We start from the raw sequence: 13,317 nt of genomic DNA on the forward strand, positions 1-13,317 counted from the left end.
AATAAAGTATGCTTCAGAGGACATTAACATACTTGCAGATGTATTTCACTATCATCATCAGATAATACAGAAGGCAGTTCAGAAGGATAAATACAATATAAAGAAACTAAAATGGTTTTTGCATCAGTGTTCACAGAAAAAACTAATAAGAATATGGTCCTACCATTTTTTAAGGAAATAACCATATGCAAGTGACAAATATGGGGCATTTCAAACAGGTGTGGTTAAGCAAAAAGACACTAGAAAAATTTAGCTAGTCCTCAGTATAAACTGGAGGCAGAAAAATATCAGTGTCTGAAACAATGTGGGTAAAAATTCTCATGAAGGTTTAGCTCTATTCCAGATGTTGCTAAAAACAAAAAGGTAATAGCTGACAATGTTGGATGAATAGAATAGGCTCAAAAATAAACCTTACAGAAAGGGTAGTGGTGTTTATATACTTCGCTAGATTCTCTTTGGCATAACCACAGAACTATGAATAAATAAAAAATGAAAAAAAAATGCCTTAAAACCTTGGAAAAAATGTCCTGTCAGTAACGGGTATGGAGAGACTCATATTTATTCACAGCATAAGGCTGAATATTTCCTTTGTCATTGAGCACTTCAACTGCTTCTTGGCCCTCACAAGAATCAGGTTGTGAACTGATTTAAAATCAGAATAACCCTTTTTGCTGAAGGCTTGAGGAAGCCCATGTCTCTAAGACCCTTGCACAGCACCTGTGATCATACTTCAGACTGCTGAATTTACCCAGTAATTTCTTCATGGGAAGAAAATTTCTCTATTATTTTTTTTTAATGAGTGAATGAAGTGCATAGATTTGGTTGGCCCAGGGTCATAAACTGAATCTGTAGCAGAGAACTGATCCAAGTTCTCCATTACCTCATCAAGTACGGTAATGACTGAACTCCCAAAAGTAGTTTGTTAAATATATATAAACTTACACATAAATTGGATGTAAACAACTCCCTGCTGAGAGCTTTGATACCTCTAGTGACTAAGTATGGGTCAGTATTTACTACAGATATGGAAATAGCTTAGGCAGCTTTTCTCTTAGTTGCTAGACCACACTTTCATCTCAGACAAGCTTGTTCCACTATTTCTGATAGAGGATAAAAAAACAACCAAAAAGAAAACAACTGCTGAGAGGAGCATTAGTTGTAATGATGATCAGTTGTTCAAACCTGCTCACTACAGAGCCCCACAAGAAGTGGCATTAGCACAGCCGGGGGGCAGGATGGAATCAGGCAGGATCAGTGAAGGATGGGAAAGGACATGCTTAGGCCAACACTGCCATTGAAAGAAAAATGCTGCTGAACCAAGCTCTTGAAAAAGTTTCAAGCTTTCTCTTGGAAGAGAGAAATATTTCTAGAAATCCAGCAGTACTTTTACAACTTTAAAAATTTCTCTTTATTTCCAAAGATGTAAGAATCAGATGTGGAGTTTTAGGGCTAACTAGAGAGGTAAATGCAAACGTGTGTGTGGTTCTTGAACTCAATTAACAGTGGTTGGGTTAGTCTTGGAAAGCTGTGGCCCAGTCCTTCAATTCACAATGATAGCTATTGAGCTACTGAATGTTCATCATTTCCTGTTGGAGATCTCACCTTTTGGTGGGGGAGAAACACACAAGGAATTAATTCAGATTGTAAATTAACTTAAGCAACGTGTAAACTTCTGCTTCAGCTTTGTCTTGATTTTACACTAATTATACAGATATTCAGGCCTGTTTCTGTCACGTTCAGTGCTAATAAGATTCCCCCTATCCTTGAATCCAAGGTACTGGAGGAGATTAATAGCTAGTTTCAATTCCTAATTGAAAAATACATCATTCTCTCTTTGAAATTGCAAAACTTCTGCAGGGATTATCTTCAGGAAACAGTCTCAGGGTTAGATTGTAACCAGCCTGCTGTCACACAGAAGAAAGTGGTGGACATCTTATTTAAATTTTTAGTGCTTTGTAACCAAGGGTCAGAGTGCTTAATACAAGCGCTGCAGAGAGAATTTTGCCACTCTGCTCATGGTTGTAGGATTTGCATTCCATTGTAGACTGGGCCTCAGTTAACTGGGGGTCTAAACAAAGCACACCATGGTGACTGTCTGTTATTAACTTCCACTAAATCCCTATGTTTGAGTTGATTAAAGACTCAGTTAAATTCCAGTCACATCTATGTCTTCTGGAACCATGACAGATAATCGTCATGGCTCAACAGAAATAAAATCATTGCCATCTTCAAGTAAGGACAAAACTACAAGACCAAAACTGTGTACAGTCAGATTTGCCAAGCAGGTAGCTAAAAATTTGCTAAATGAGCATGCAAAGATCCATCTGTGTTATTTGAGGAGTTATTCAGTCTTTCTGCAGAGTGGACATGGGGTATTCTTTCTGTGTTTGCAGGCATGAATGGAACAGCCATTTCAAACTTTGCCTGTGTCATTTTTAATGTTTCCTTCATGAATTGCACCTGGCATGTGGGCAGGACTGCTACAGAAGACACCCAATATTTCCTGTACTGGGGGTCCTTTAAGTAAGTAGGTCTGCTTGAATATTGGGAATTTTGATTTGTGGTTGGACATGTGACATTGTCAATGTTTTATTGATTCAATATTTCTTGTAAAGGAATGAAAATGTCACAGAATGCCAAAATTACATCAAAGATACCCATGGAAGGCACATAGGATGTCGATTTCAAAACGTGACAATAAAAGATAAGAGTCCTTATTTCCTGATAAATGGGTCCAGAAGCGGAAAAAGCATTCAGTCATATGAGCATTACATAAAGCTATACAAAATTGGTAAGCATTTTTTAAAATTTAATTTCCAGTTATATCTTAAAAGAATGAATAATTAATCTCTGGGAAAAAGCATACATCTAAAAAATATTTCTCCCCATAATAGTTTTGAATTTTTTTCACTTCTTCTCAGCCCTAAAGTATAAGAATGGACAAAAAATAATGAATAGAGAAACCATCTGGAATCATAGGTCAGAAATTTGAATATTTCTATCAAATATTTATTCTGAGAGAAAGGTGTCATCTTTTAGAATTAACTAGCTAAGGATCCCTGAGGGGGACTATCTAGATGTTGGTCTTATTATCTCTTATTATCTCTTATTATTGCTTAATATGGATAGCAATGTTATTCATCCACATAGTGAAAAGAAACAGTTACCTTAATGCTGTGAGCAAAACTCCCATTTTTAATGGAAGAATGTTAATAAAAAAAATTTAATTTGAATATAGTATTTTAAAAAAACCCTTAAATCCAAGAAATAAAACTAAACCTTCAGAAATCATATGCTGAATTCAGTAAAATGTAATAAATGGCTTGTGTTTTTAGTTTTCCTTACTGTTGCAGCTCTTGCTCCAGGCTTCTCAATTGAAATGTTAAATCATGAGTCCCGCTTCAGAATATGGGAACAATATAGAAATTCTGCTAAAGTTGCATTTTTTTAGATCAGTTGCTTGAACATCTACCTATATTTTTAAAATGACAGAGTGAAGAAAGCTATTACTAATCAATAGTATTTCTGGTTATATCATTGTAGAAAAACTCACCTCTCCACTAAATGTCACAGTGAACTGTACAGAAGCTTCTCGTAGATGTAGTATTTGGTGGCAGCCACCTCGCACAAGTCATGTGGAAAACATGAGTTGTTTCAAATATGAAATTGTCATAGAAAACAAGGTAAGAATAATTGTGACATTTAACAGCATTTTCTTTCTCTCTATTTCTACACCTAACACCATGCAACCCTGTTCTCATCCCCTCCTTTTGAAAGCTTGAATGAATATGGAAAGTAATATTGTATACTTCAAAAATAAAGTTCAAAATATTTGTGAGCTTATTGTGTTCCAACAGTGAAAAGTTAAAAAAAAAAAAAAAAAAAAGAAAGGAAACATAACTTAGCTAAATTAAATGTTTAAGAATGCAAAAGATACACAGGCAAAAAACCAATGGAAAAAACATTGTCTGAGTTGGTGTGTAAATTTTAGATACTTTGTTTTAACAATTAAAATGTAAACATTTTCTCAACCTGAGCCTTTTTTTCTTTTGTTTAGTGCTTTGATGCTCAATTCTATAATCATAGGGAAATGGTGCAACATTTCAGGACATCAATGGAGAGGAAAAACCACTTAGTGGAAGAACAGCCTAAATTTCACAGTTTAAATGCCTTCTTTAAAAGAAGGTACTTAAAATACTACATACAATTTTTCTTTCTGAAAATCAAACATCCATGAGAGAAGACCCTTTATTATATAGCAACAAAAGAATAATCTTAACAATTAAACTTTTCCCTTGTTGCTAGGCTGATGCGGAGAAAAACCCCAAAACTCCATCTAAAACAGTAAGTCTGTATTAATCTAAAATATTGAAATTTCTTCTGTATCAGAGCATCCCCCAAACAAATTGGTTTGGTTTTACACTATCTGTTTCAAAGTACTGCATATGCTTATTTTTGATAAGTTTTCTAAATGTGAAGTTTTAAACTATTGTTTACAAAAGTTGATGTGAAAACACCTGCACATGTGAACTTTGATATTACTCCACAAAAATCTTCCATTTTACATTCTTTTTTACTTCCTAACAGATTCATATAAATGTAAAAATATGGATCTTGATTCTGTGTAACACAAAAAATGTGGGGATTTTTTCTTTTATAATACTTTCTGGAAAGAATTGAGATGTAAAAGGCAAGAAAATATTACCTCAAAGATTAGGCCAATATAAAGATGGCAGAAAAAAAATATAATCTGGCTATCGAACTCTACCTCAATTTTGAAAATACCCCTGCCAGATCGTTAAAGAATTTTTATTCCTAAAGTCCCATTGCTTAGCAGAGTCTAAGGAGCCAAGGAAACATACAGCAAATTTCATCCTCATATTACCCAATAACAAAAATATTCAAACAAGGGGAGCTAAGATGAAACTATCTAACTTACTAAGTCATATTTTCTACTAATTATTTCATTCTAGTCTGTTCACAGAAACATTATATAAATGTAAAATATAAAATTTTATTGTAATTATAGAAAAATAATGCAAAAAAATCTCATTCTACTTATTTTGCATTTAGACAGAAATCACTGAAAATGACTCCTACCTATATGAAAGCTTCAGCTCAGGAAAAAGGTACAGCGTCAAGATCAGAGCAACAGATGCAGGCTTTTGTAGAGTAAGCTCAAACTGGGGAGAGTGGAGTACACCTGTGGAGTTTGGTAAGAATAAAAATCCTTTCCTTGACCTTGTTCAGTTGTTACCTGTCTACCTTATTTTTACTTCATGCTTACAGATGGAAACACATTGATAATTGCACATGAATTTGCTAGGACAAGGAAAGTAGAAGAATTGCCATTTCTCTTACTATTAGAGGGTTCTCCAATAATTCTGGGAGACAGTGCTTCTTGGACAGGGATAGTGAATGAAGCAGACCTTTTTGAAGTCTGTTACCAGCTGTTTTACTTCTTCCATCTCTGCTCCTGACTTTACAATCTCCTTTTTCCTGCTGTTGCTCTCTGCCACCTTGGATATTTAAATACTCTGTAGGACTCAGTTCCTCAGGTTTCCAGTTCCTGTGGACAGCCCACGTACTGTTCAGCCACTCTATTCCTTTGCATGCTACAGGGCAATGAGGTCTGAGCTAAAGAAGTCATCCCTTCATGGAGGGTTTGACACCCTGATGCAAAGCAGATTGCACATAGCCATGCAATCATTCATGCCCTGCGATGCTAACCAGCACTTTAATGATTGCTTGATTTTCAGGAACACAGCAATTTACATCTACTTCATCATATATGCTGTTTCTGATACCAAGCCTGGCAGCAGGTCTCACATTTCTCCTTTGCATGACAGTGTAAGTCTTATTTCTTGCGCAAAATTTTTATTCTATAGTTAAAATAATACTTCTTCCTCCAACAGAAAATTTCTGGCTTCTTTTTAAAGGAGACAAGGAAGGGAGAAAATCAACACTGAGCTATACTAGGAATCATCTGCTGGATGTTCCTCAAGTATGCTCTATACTTCTGATTCCCAACTTTCTTATCCACTTGGTGAATATAACACAATGCTTTCCAATATTAGGCCAAGGCCTTTTATCGGTACCTCTTTCCTACCATCAGACCCTGCAATGTTGAGGGGTGGTACATGAAATTTTTTCCATGTTTTGACAACATTTCCTTTTCACATACTTAAAACACGACTTCCTATGATGCCTTAGTAAGTCAGAAAATAAGTTATTGTCATCCAAATTCTGAAAAAAAATTATAATATTGTATTATTCAGCCTATGTAATTGTTAGCTACTTTTGAATTAGAAGAATACTATTTATGTCTCAGAGAAATAAAATAGTACCTCAGGAGCATGATTATATAGTATGTGTTCATGTGTTTCCAAACTAAGTCTTTTTTTACCAAACCTTTTTGTCACTGCAGAAGGGCTTATTTCAAAAAAACATCTGCTGCAGTACCACAGCCAAGAGACCCATTCCGTGAGCCCTCTCCAATGGACTTCCAGGTATGCTTTCTTTCCATTTGCCTGAAATTTAAAACTTTAGTGTCAAGGGTATGACCTAACTGTCAGAAAGATGCACACAAGCAAGAATCAATTTTCTTTCTTCTTCTTGCTCTTGGGGTATGGACAAAGATAGTCCACACACAAATAACTTGTCTGTGTTACCTTTTCCATTGCAAAATAATTGTCATCTGTCTACCTGGAGCTTTGGGTAAAATGCAGTTTCACCCTGCTGTCCCTATAAGCCATGTGCTATCACTAAAACAATGCTGAGCATAAGTTTCTCAGCACAATAATACTGCAGCAGCAAGCAGGGAGAGAAGGGACAAAGAAATCTTCATTAGTTTTGCCATGCTAGTACTTGGCAATGATGCTGAAGGAGGTAAAAGTTTCTAGGGTATGGTAAGCAAGAAAGTAGAGCAGAATGTTGAGAGGTGCTAACTTATGTGGAACGCTGGAATTGGCTTGTGAGAAGCAACAAACAGACAAACACTGCAGGAACTGCCCTTCTAGAGAGCATGTTGCAGTTTACTGCAATTTGCAAAGTCTTTAGGTTGGCTGCAGGCAGGTCTGGAAGACAAAATTTGTCTGCAGTGATACGCTGAATTGCTGTTGAGCCTTTATAAAGACTTTTATTTTCTCTTCCTTTATCATGTTAACTTTTCTATATTTTAAAAGATGATTTTTCCAGCTGTTTACTTGAAAAGTCTTTGCTCCTCTTTGGGAGCTATATGAAGGGATCATCCAGACATATGTACCTTGGTCTTCTAATTTTATTGTATAAAACCTGCTACAGGTTTTATACAATAAATAATAAATTTTAATGACAGGAGATTCATAAATCATGACCTTGTGACAAATCTCATGCATGAAAAACTAACAAAATGTAATATTCTTCCTTTAATAGCCAGAATATACGAATCTATTAAAAAAACAAGGAACTGAAGAAATAACAAATATTGAAGAAGTGATGGAATGCAAGTGAAATGAGCAACTTGATTTTTTCTAGCATATATACCTTATTGGCAAAAATTAAGAGGTTTTTCACATTCTCTCACTCCTGGAAGCAGGGAGAAGAGCATCAGCTGTAAAGACAATTCCCCAAGATCTTATCTCTAAAAGCCTCCTTGTATTTGGCTGCATTTTCTATGAACAGAAAAGTTTGGACTATTTCTGGTTTTTATTATGATGAATACTACAGTATTTCAGAAAAAAATATTTCAGTATTGCTTTGGAAGCTATTTTACTGTTTTTAAACCACATGCAAAAAAACAAAATTAGGAACAACTAAACTTAAGGATCTCCATTGGTTCAGTATCTCAAAAAAGGTACAGCCATACTGAGACTGTGATCAGGAATGAAATTTGACATCTGTATGAAAGCTCGCTGTATGAAGCCAAGATCAAACCTCTTAAGATTACTTGCTCATAAAAAGGAGTACTATAAAGAGTTTTGGATACAATCTTCCCATAAGCCCATGTGTTGCCTCCTGTTTTTCATCCCTTCCTATCTGTGTTAGATAGGAAAAAATAACTTAATATATGATTGCTAACAGGTAGCAGATGTACATATGTATATGTATTGAGTGGGGAATTCAAAGAGCATTTGAACTCTCCAGCAGAAGCCTGTCACTTGCTAATTGTGGTACAGGCAAGTTTTGTGTTTTCATAACACTGGGATGAAACAGAAGCATAACAGCCTGAATCCTTCAGCTAATAAGGAGGTATGGGAGAAAGCCCTCAGTTTGAGTGCTAATCACATATTTTGACCTTCCATAAGCCTGAAATTGAATAGGAGTCAGTCCTGCCCTGGCAGCCAGGAGGGCCAACCTTGTCCTGGGCTACATCAGGCGGAGCATGGCCAGCCAGGAAAAGGAGGGGATTGTCCTACTATGCTCTGCTCTGCACTGGGGCAGCCCCACCTCGAGTGCTGGGGGCAGTTTTGGGTGCCACAACATAGTAAAGATATAAAGCTATTAGAGAGGGTCCAAAGAAGGGCTGCAAAGATGGTGAAGGGCCTTAAGGAGAAGCTGAGGCCATTTGGTCTGCTCAGCCTGGAGGAGACTGAGAGGAGACATCATTGCAGTCACAACTTCCTTGTGAGGGGAAGCAGAAGGGCAGGCACTGATCTCTTCTCTCTGGTGACCAGTGACAGGACCCTGGGAATGGCCTGAAGCTGTGTGAGGAGAGGCTTATGTTGGGTATCAGGAAAATGTTCCTCACCCAGAGGGTTTTTGGGCACTGGAACAGCTCCCCAGGGCAGTGGTCACAGCAGCAGCCCGGCAGAGTTCAAGAAGCATTTGGACAACACTCTTAGGCACATGGTGTGACTCCTGGGGCTGTCCTGAGCAGGGCCAAGAGTGGAAGTCAATTACTTTTGTGGGTCATTTCCAACTCAGGGTATTCTATAATTCCATCAAGTCTCAAGGTGGTTAAAGTCATCTCAAGTAGCTGAAATCCTGTCATGGAAAATAAAGTCTTATCAGTGATAAAATTCCACTAGACCAGGTTACTATCAAGAGACCATCTTTGGAACTAAATTTTTTTATGGTTCTGTGTTTCTAAATGAGCTTTCAATAAAGAAATATTTTTAATGTCCTTTTAAAACAGAACCATAAAATGATCCTTCTACTTAAGTTATAATTGCCAAAAGATAAAAGCACCTGCAATTAAACAGGAAAACTAAAGCCAACACTCACTGTAATCTAAGGACAATTAAACAGATTCTACTGGATTCTCTCCATCTTGCTTCACTCAGAGTTGATCATGGCCATTGGTGCACCCCTTACATCCCCACTGCTTTCACTGTGAAAGCTGCTGAGACAGAAAAGGCATTTAGAAAACTTGTTCACTACCAGCACACTAATAAGAAAACCATAACCCATATCCATGAAGCAGTGGAGGTGGCAGTAGGTGTGGAACTAAGGTATCACTTTCCCATCCCTGGGCAAAGACCCCAAAATCAGTGGGAAAGGATGGTCAGGCTTTAGAATCTTTTAACTAAGTGCCTTGGATGCTCACACAGGAAGAAGTCCTTTATTCTGGTCTCCTATGGCTATTCCTCTGTTCTGTGCTAAAAAATAGAAAGTTCTTGATGCAAGGAAAAAATTAATGGTCTTGTCTACCATTTGTATTTTTGTGACATATGCAAAAGCTGCAACACACCAGTACAGCAAAACACCAGACAGCTCTTATGAACACTCCTGGTTTTGTTGGAGCAATAAATTATTCTTCAAGTTTTTCTGAGTTCTAAGAAATGTTTGGTTTGATACTGTTTCTGCAATGACTTCACTCCCTGTGGAGCCAAAAGTCTGTAAACAGCCCTAGTGTCTCTGCCCACGTTTTCCTTCTCCCCTTTATTCTTTTTCCTCTTTCTCTTCTTCTCACTTTGCTTCTAAGTCCTAGGTGATATCAAGGCCACTCGAGCTGTCTGGTCTCTGAAAGATGACAGACTTTGGTAGCACCCTTAGTAGCACCCTTTTTTCTTGGGAATTTTTAAAATGTGTTTAATTTGTTTGCACTTTTGAAAGCCTTAGGTAAGGAGTTTGCTTAAATATAGACAAGAAAAGAAATCCCCTGGGCAAAACAGTTCCCTTTTCTGCAAAAACACCACTGTCCCTCTGGGCTGTTTGGATTGTTCTGCAGCAGTAATTCCAGTTTAAAGACAAAGTAGCCAAATCAAAACCTCAAACTCCACTCTTCCTCACTGTGTTTCAGAGATACATAATCTGAGAGCATGCAAAAGCACACTGCTTCCCTGCTGCCTTCTCTGCAGGTTCAAGGGATCTTTGGAGTGGGAGCATGGAAAAACAGGCAAACAAAAAATTCTGACTTCCTTTACTTTCCAGAGTCCCATTTGACTCTCCATGACATTTCTTATTGCTCTGATTTTACTACTTGGGTACTTGTCACTCCCCTTCTCCACAAAATGCAGTCTGTTACCACCACAAAATTGAGTGTTTTCTTCCAAAGATGAGGACACAATAAACTGTGGGGTTTTACATTTTTTGTGATCCAAAGTTCTTTATTCTGTCTTTACAGTATAGTCAGTGTTCAAAAAAGTACATAAATGGTTACGTATAGAATTTATTTAACCTGGAAGTACAGTGAAACTTCTGAAACTGGGCAGCTTTTACCCCTGAACAACTATTATGGGCTCAGACTTGATGTCCAAGCTTTCACTTGCTTTGTATGTTGACATCTATAAGGTGATAGGAGTAGTAATAGTGATTCTCACCAAAATGAGCTGTGCATTTGACTAAATCTGCTTTTTTGGTAGAATATCCATCTATACATACATGCTTGTCAGTCCCACCCTTTGTCTTATAGATATGCTTCAGAAAAACTTTGTCACATTTTTATTCTCTACTAGCATATGAAGAGAGTGAACATCCATGAATAGGTCCTTATAGAGCCAACATTGCCTTAGATCATTACCTCTCAAACCACAAAAGACCAGGCAAGGCCTTCTTGATTCTCTCATGATTCTTGATTCTGTGGATGACTGAAGTTCTGGATGCTCAAAGTGAGTTGTTCATCTCCTCAGTTAACATCCAGGTGTTAACAGATGTGATTAAATGGATGAACAAAACCACAGAGTGCCACATCAGTTCTTTTTTAATGTCTTGCTCTATGCTTTTAGTACTGCATGTGAGCAGAAGTGAGGTAGAAGGGAGGTAGGTTCTTTTTCCTTTTTTTTTTTTTTTTTTTTTTTGTGGTAGAAAATAATTTTGCAGTTAAAAACTTTCCAACATGATGAGTAGACTTGCTTCACTACACCTGTTCACTTTACACTACATGTGTTAAGGAGAAGACACCATCTCAGATATCCTCTTTGTGGTGCTGCTTAGCCTCAGCAATAACTCAGTATAACTAATATTTACAATCAACATGAGATCATGCACCCAGAAAATGACTGCCCACTTCTAGCTCATCAGTCACCAATCTCACACCCCAGCCAGAATCCAGAAAGAAGAAATACTCATGAGCCTGGGCATTTCTGGGTCTCTGGAAGGTAAGCCCTTTTTGTCTCCAGGGAAGACAGCACTGAGCTGACTTTGGCTTCCTCTCTTGGACAGAACTATATCCTCCTAGTCATCTGTGAATAGCTGATACATAAGAACTACTGCTGGTGTGGTTAAATCATTCCATATGTCAATAAAGAAGCTGTAGGATTGGAATGACCTCAGCATTTTGATAAAGGCAATTTTATATATATATGTGTGTGTGTGTGTGTGTATGTGTGTATAAATATAATTATATATATAACTGTATATACAATTGTAATATATTATATATATTATATAATATAAAGGCCATATATAGTAGCCAAGGAATGGAAGTGTTAGAGAAGCACATGGACCATTCTCTTTCATGCAAGTTTTTAATTCCAAGAAGAAAGAATCTGCATGTTTTTAAGGGGAAATGTTGACATATCTTGATGTTTGAAAACAGTCATATTTTCTAGTGATGCTTCAATTTCAATGTGAAGAGATGAAATTACTTTACATGGATTTTAAATCTCCATATTAAGCAAATTTCATTGCCTTCTATGAAACAAAGCCTTTCAGGGTTTAAAGGAGCTTTTGATGTTTTATGCTGTTTATAATAACTCTCCTCTTTAGAAAATGCATGACTGTGACCCAAGAAGGTAATAAATGCCCAAGAGCAGGGCCTGGAGTGGCTGTTTGTAGTTAGATACTTACTACCTGCAATTTTTTTCTACTTTAGTGGCAGTTTGTAGTTTGGCTATTTTCACATCGGGAGAAATGAAATGAGGACAAATGCACATCACACTTTCTAGTAGTGATATATCTTATCTGAAGGTATCATATCCAAGATTTGAAATCCCCTTTTTCCATCTGCTTAAAGAACATTTACAGTTTACACTGTCATTTCCCTGGGAACCCCCACAGACCTGGTTCTCCCTGCCCAGTCCCTGGAGCTTCCCCACCATGCCCGGAGCCCAGGACCCCACATCAGCCCCCCGGATCCATCAGCCCCGGCCCAGTGGTGCCACAGCAGGGCTGTTTTCCAGGTTCCCCCAGCCCTGCCCTGCCTGGACACGGCCCCTCCAAGCCGGGCCCACCCTCAGGCCCATGGCCCATCCCAGTCCGCCAGGAGGTGCCTGGGGGTCAGGGCCGCCCTGGGCCCACAGCTGCCCTGATCTGGGCTGGAGGTGGGGTGGGCTGGGACTGCCAGGCCTCACCCTGATGGCCTCCATGGAGAATCTCCATCTTCCATCCCCCAGAGGTGTTTTGTATGGAGAGATGCCTTGTACTCCTCAGTATTGTTTAGAGCTAGAGAGAAACACCTGTAAATTTAAGCACTTGCTGGATACCCAAACACCACCATACTCTGGTGCCACAAAAGGGGAAATTTAACCAGCTAACTTCTTGTTCATATTATAAGAAACCCTGAGTTGGGCAATTACAAAATTTGCTATGAATCAGGGGGGAAGTGATGAACATTTGTTTTGCAACACTTCCGATGCTAAGATGGTTCCCCAAAACACAAGCAGCAAGGGAGACAGCCCTATTTATAGTTATACAGCCTTTTAAAATATAGTCTTTCCATCTTCTCTGAACCTGAAGATTGTAATAGAAAGATAAACGAGGTAAAGACATTTTGAAATAAAAGGTAGGTCCGTCTTTTTCTTTCCAACTGTTTTGTTTGCTGAGGTATTTACTGAGTCTCTAGGAAGTCCAAGACTGGAGGGATGTCTGGTTGTCAGAGAGCAAAATCTAAAAAGCTGCCAGAGGAATATACTGAACTAAGTTAAATGAAGTTTTTTTTTTTTTTACAAATAAACT

The 13,317-nt window shown here is 37.9% G+C and overlaps 1 protein-coding gene across 1 annotated transcript; it reads left to right on the forward strand.

The window, feature by feature from the left end:
* Nucleotides 1-803: 803 nt before the first annotated feature.
* On the forward strand, nt 804-12,671 carry LOC131096851 (granulocyte-macrophage colony-stimulating factor receptor subunit alpha-like). The gene is made up of 10 exons (XM_058045493.1): nt 804-837; nt 2,391-2,523; nt 2,616-2,791; nt 3,544-3,683; nt 4,306-4,348; nt 5,078-5,215; nt 5,760-5,850; nt 6,428-6,509; nt 12,130-12,155; nt 12,377-12,671. The coding sequence occupies exons 1-10, from the start codon at nt 804-806 to the stop codon at nt 12,669-12,671; spliced, it is 1,158 nt and encodes a 385-aa protein (XP_057901476.1).
* The last annotated feature ends 646 nt before the right edge of the window (nt 12,672-13,317 follow it).

This window comes from Melospiza georgiana, chromosome 2, assembly GCF_028018845.1.
Source record: "Melospiza georgiana isolate bMelGeo1 chromosome 2, bMelGeo1.pri, whole genome shotgun sequence".
Classification (NCBI taxonomy): domain Eukaryota; kingdom Metazoa; phylum Chordata; class Aves; order Passeriformes; family Passerellidae; genus Melospiza; species Melospiza georgiana.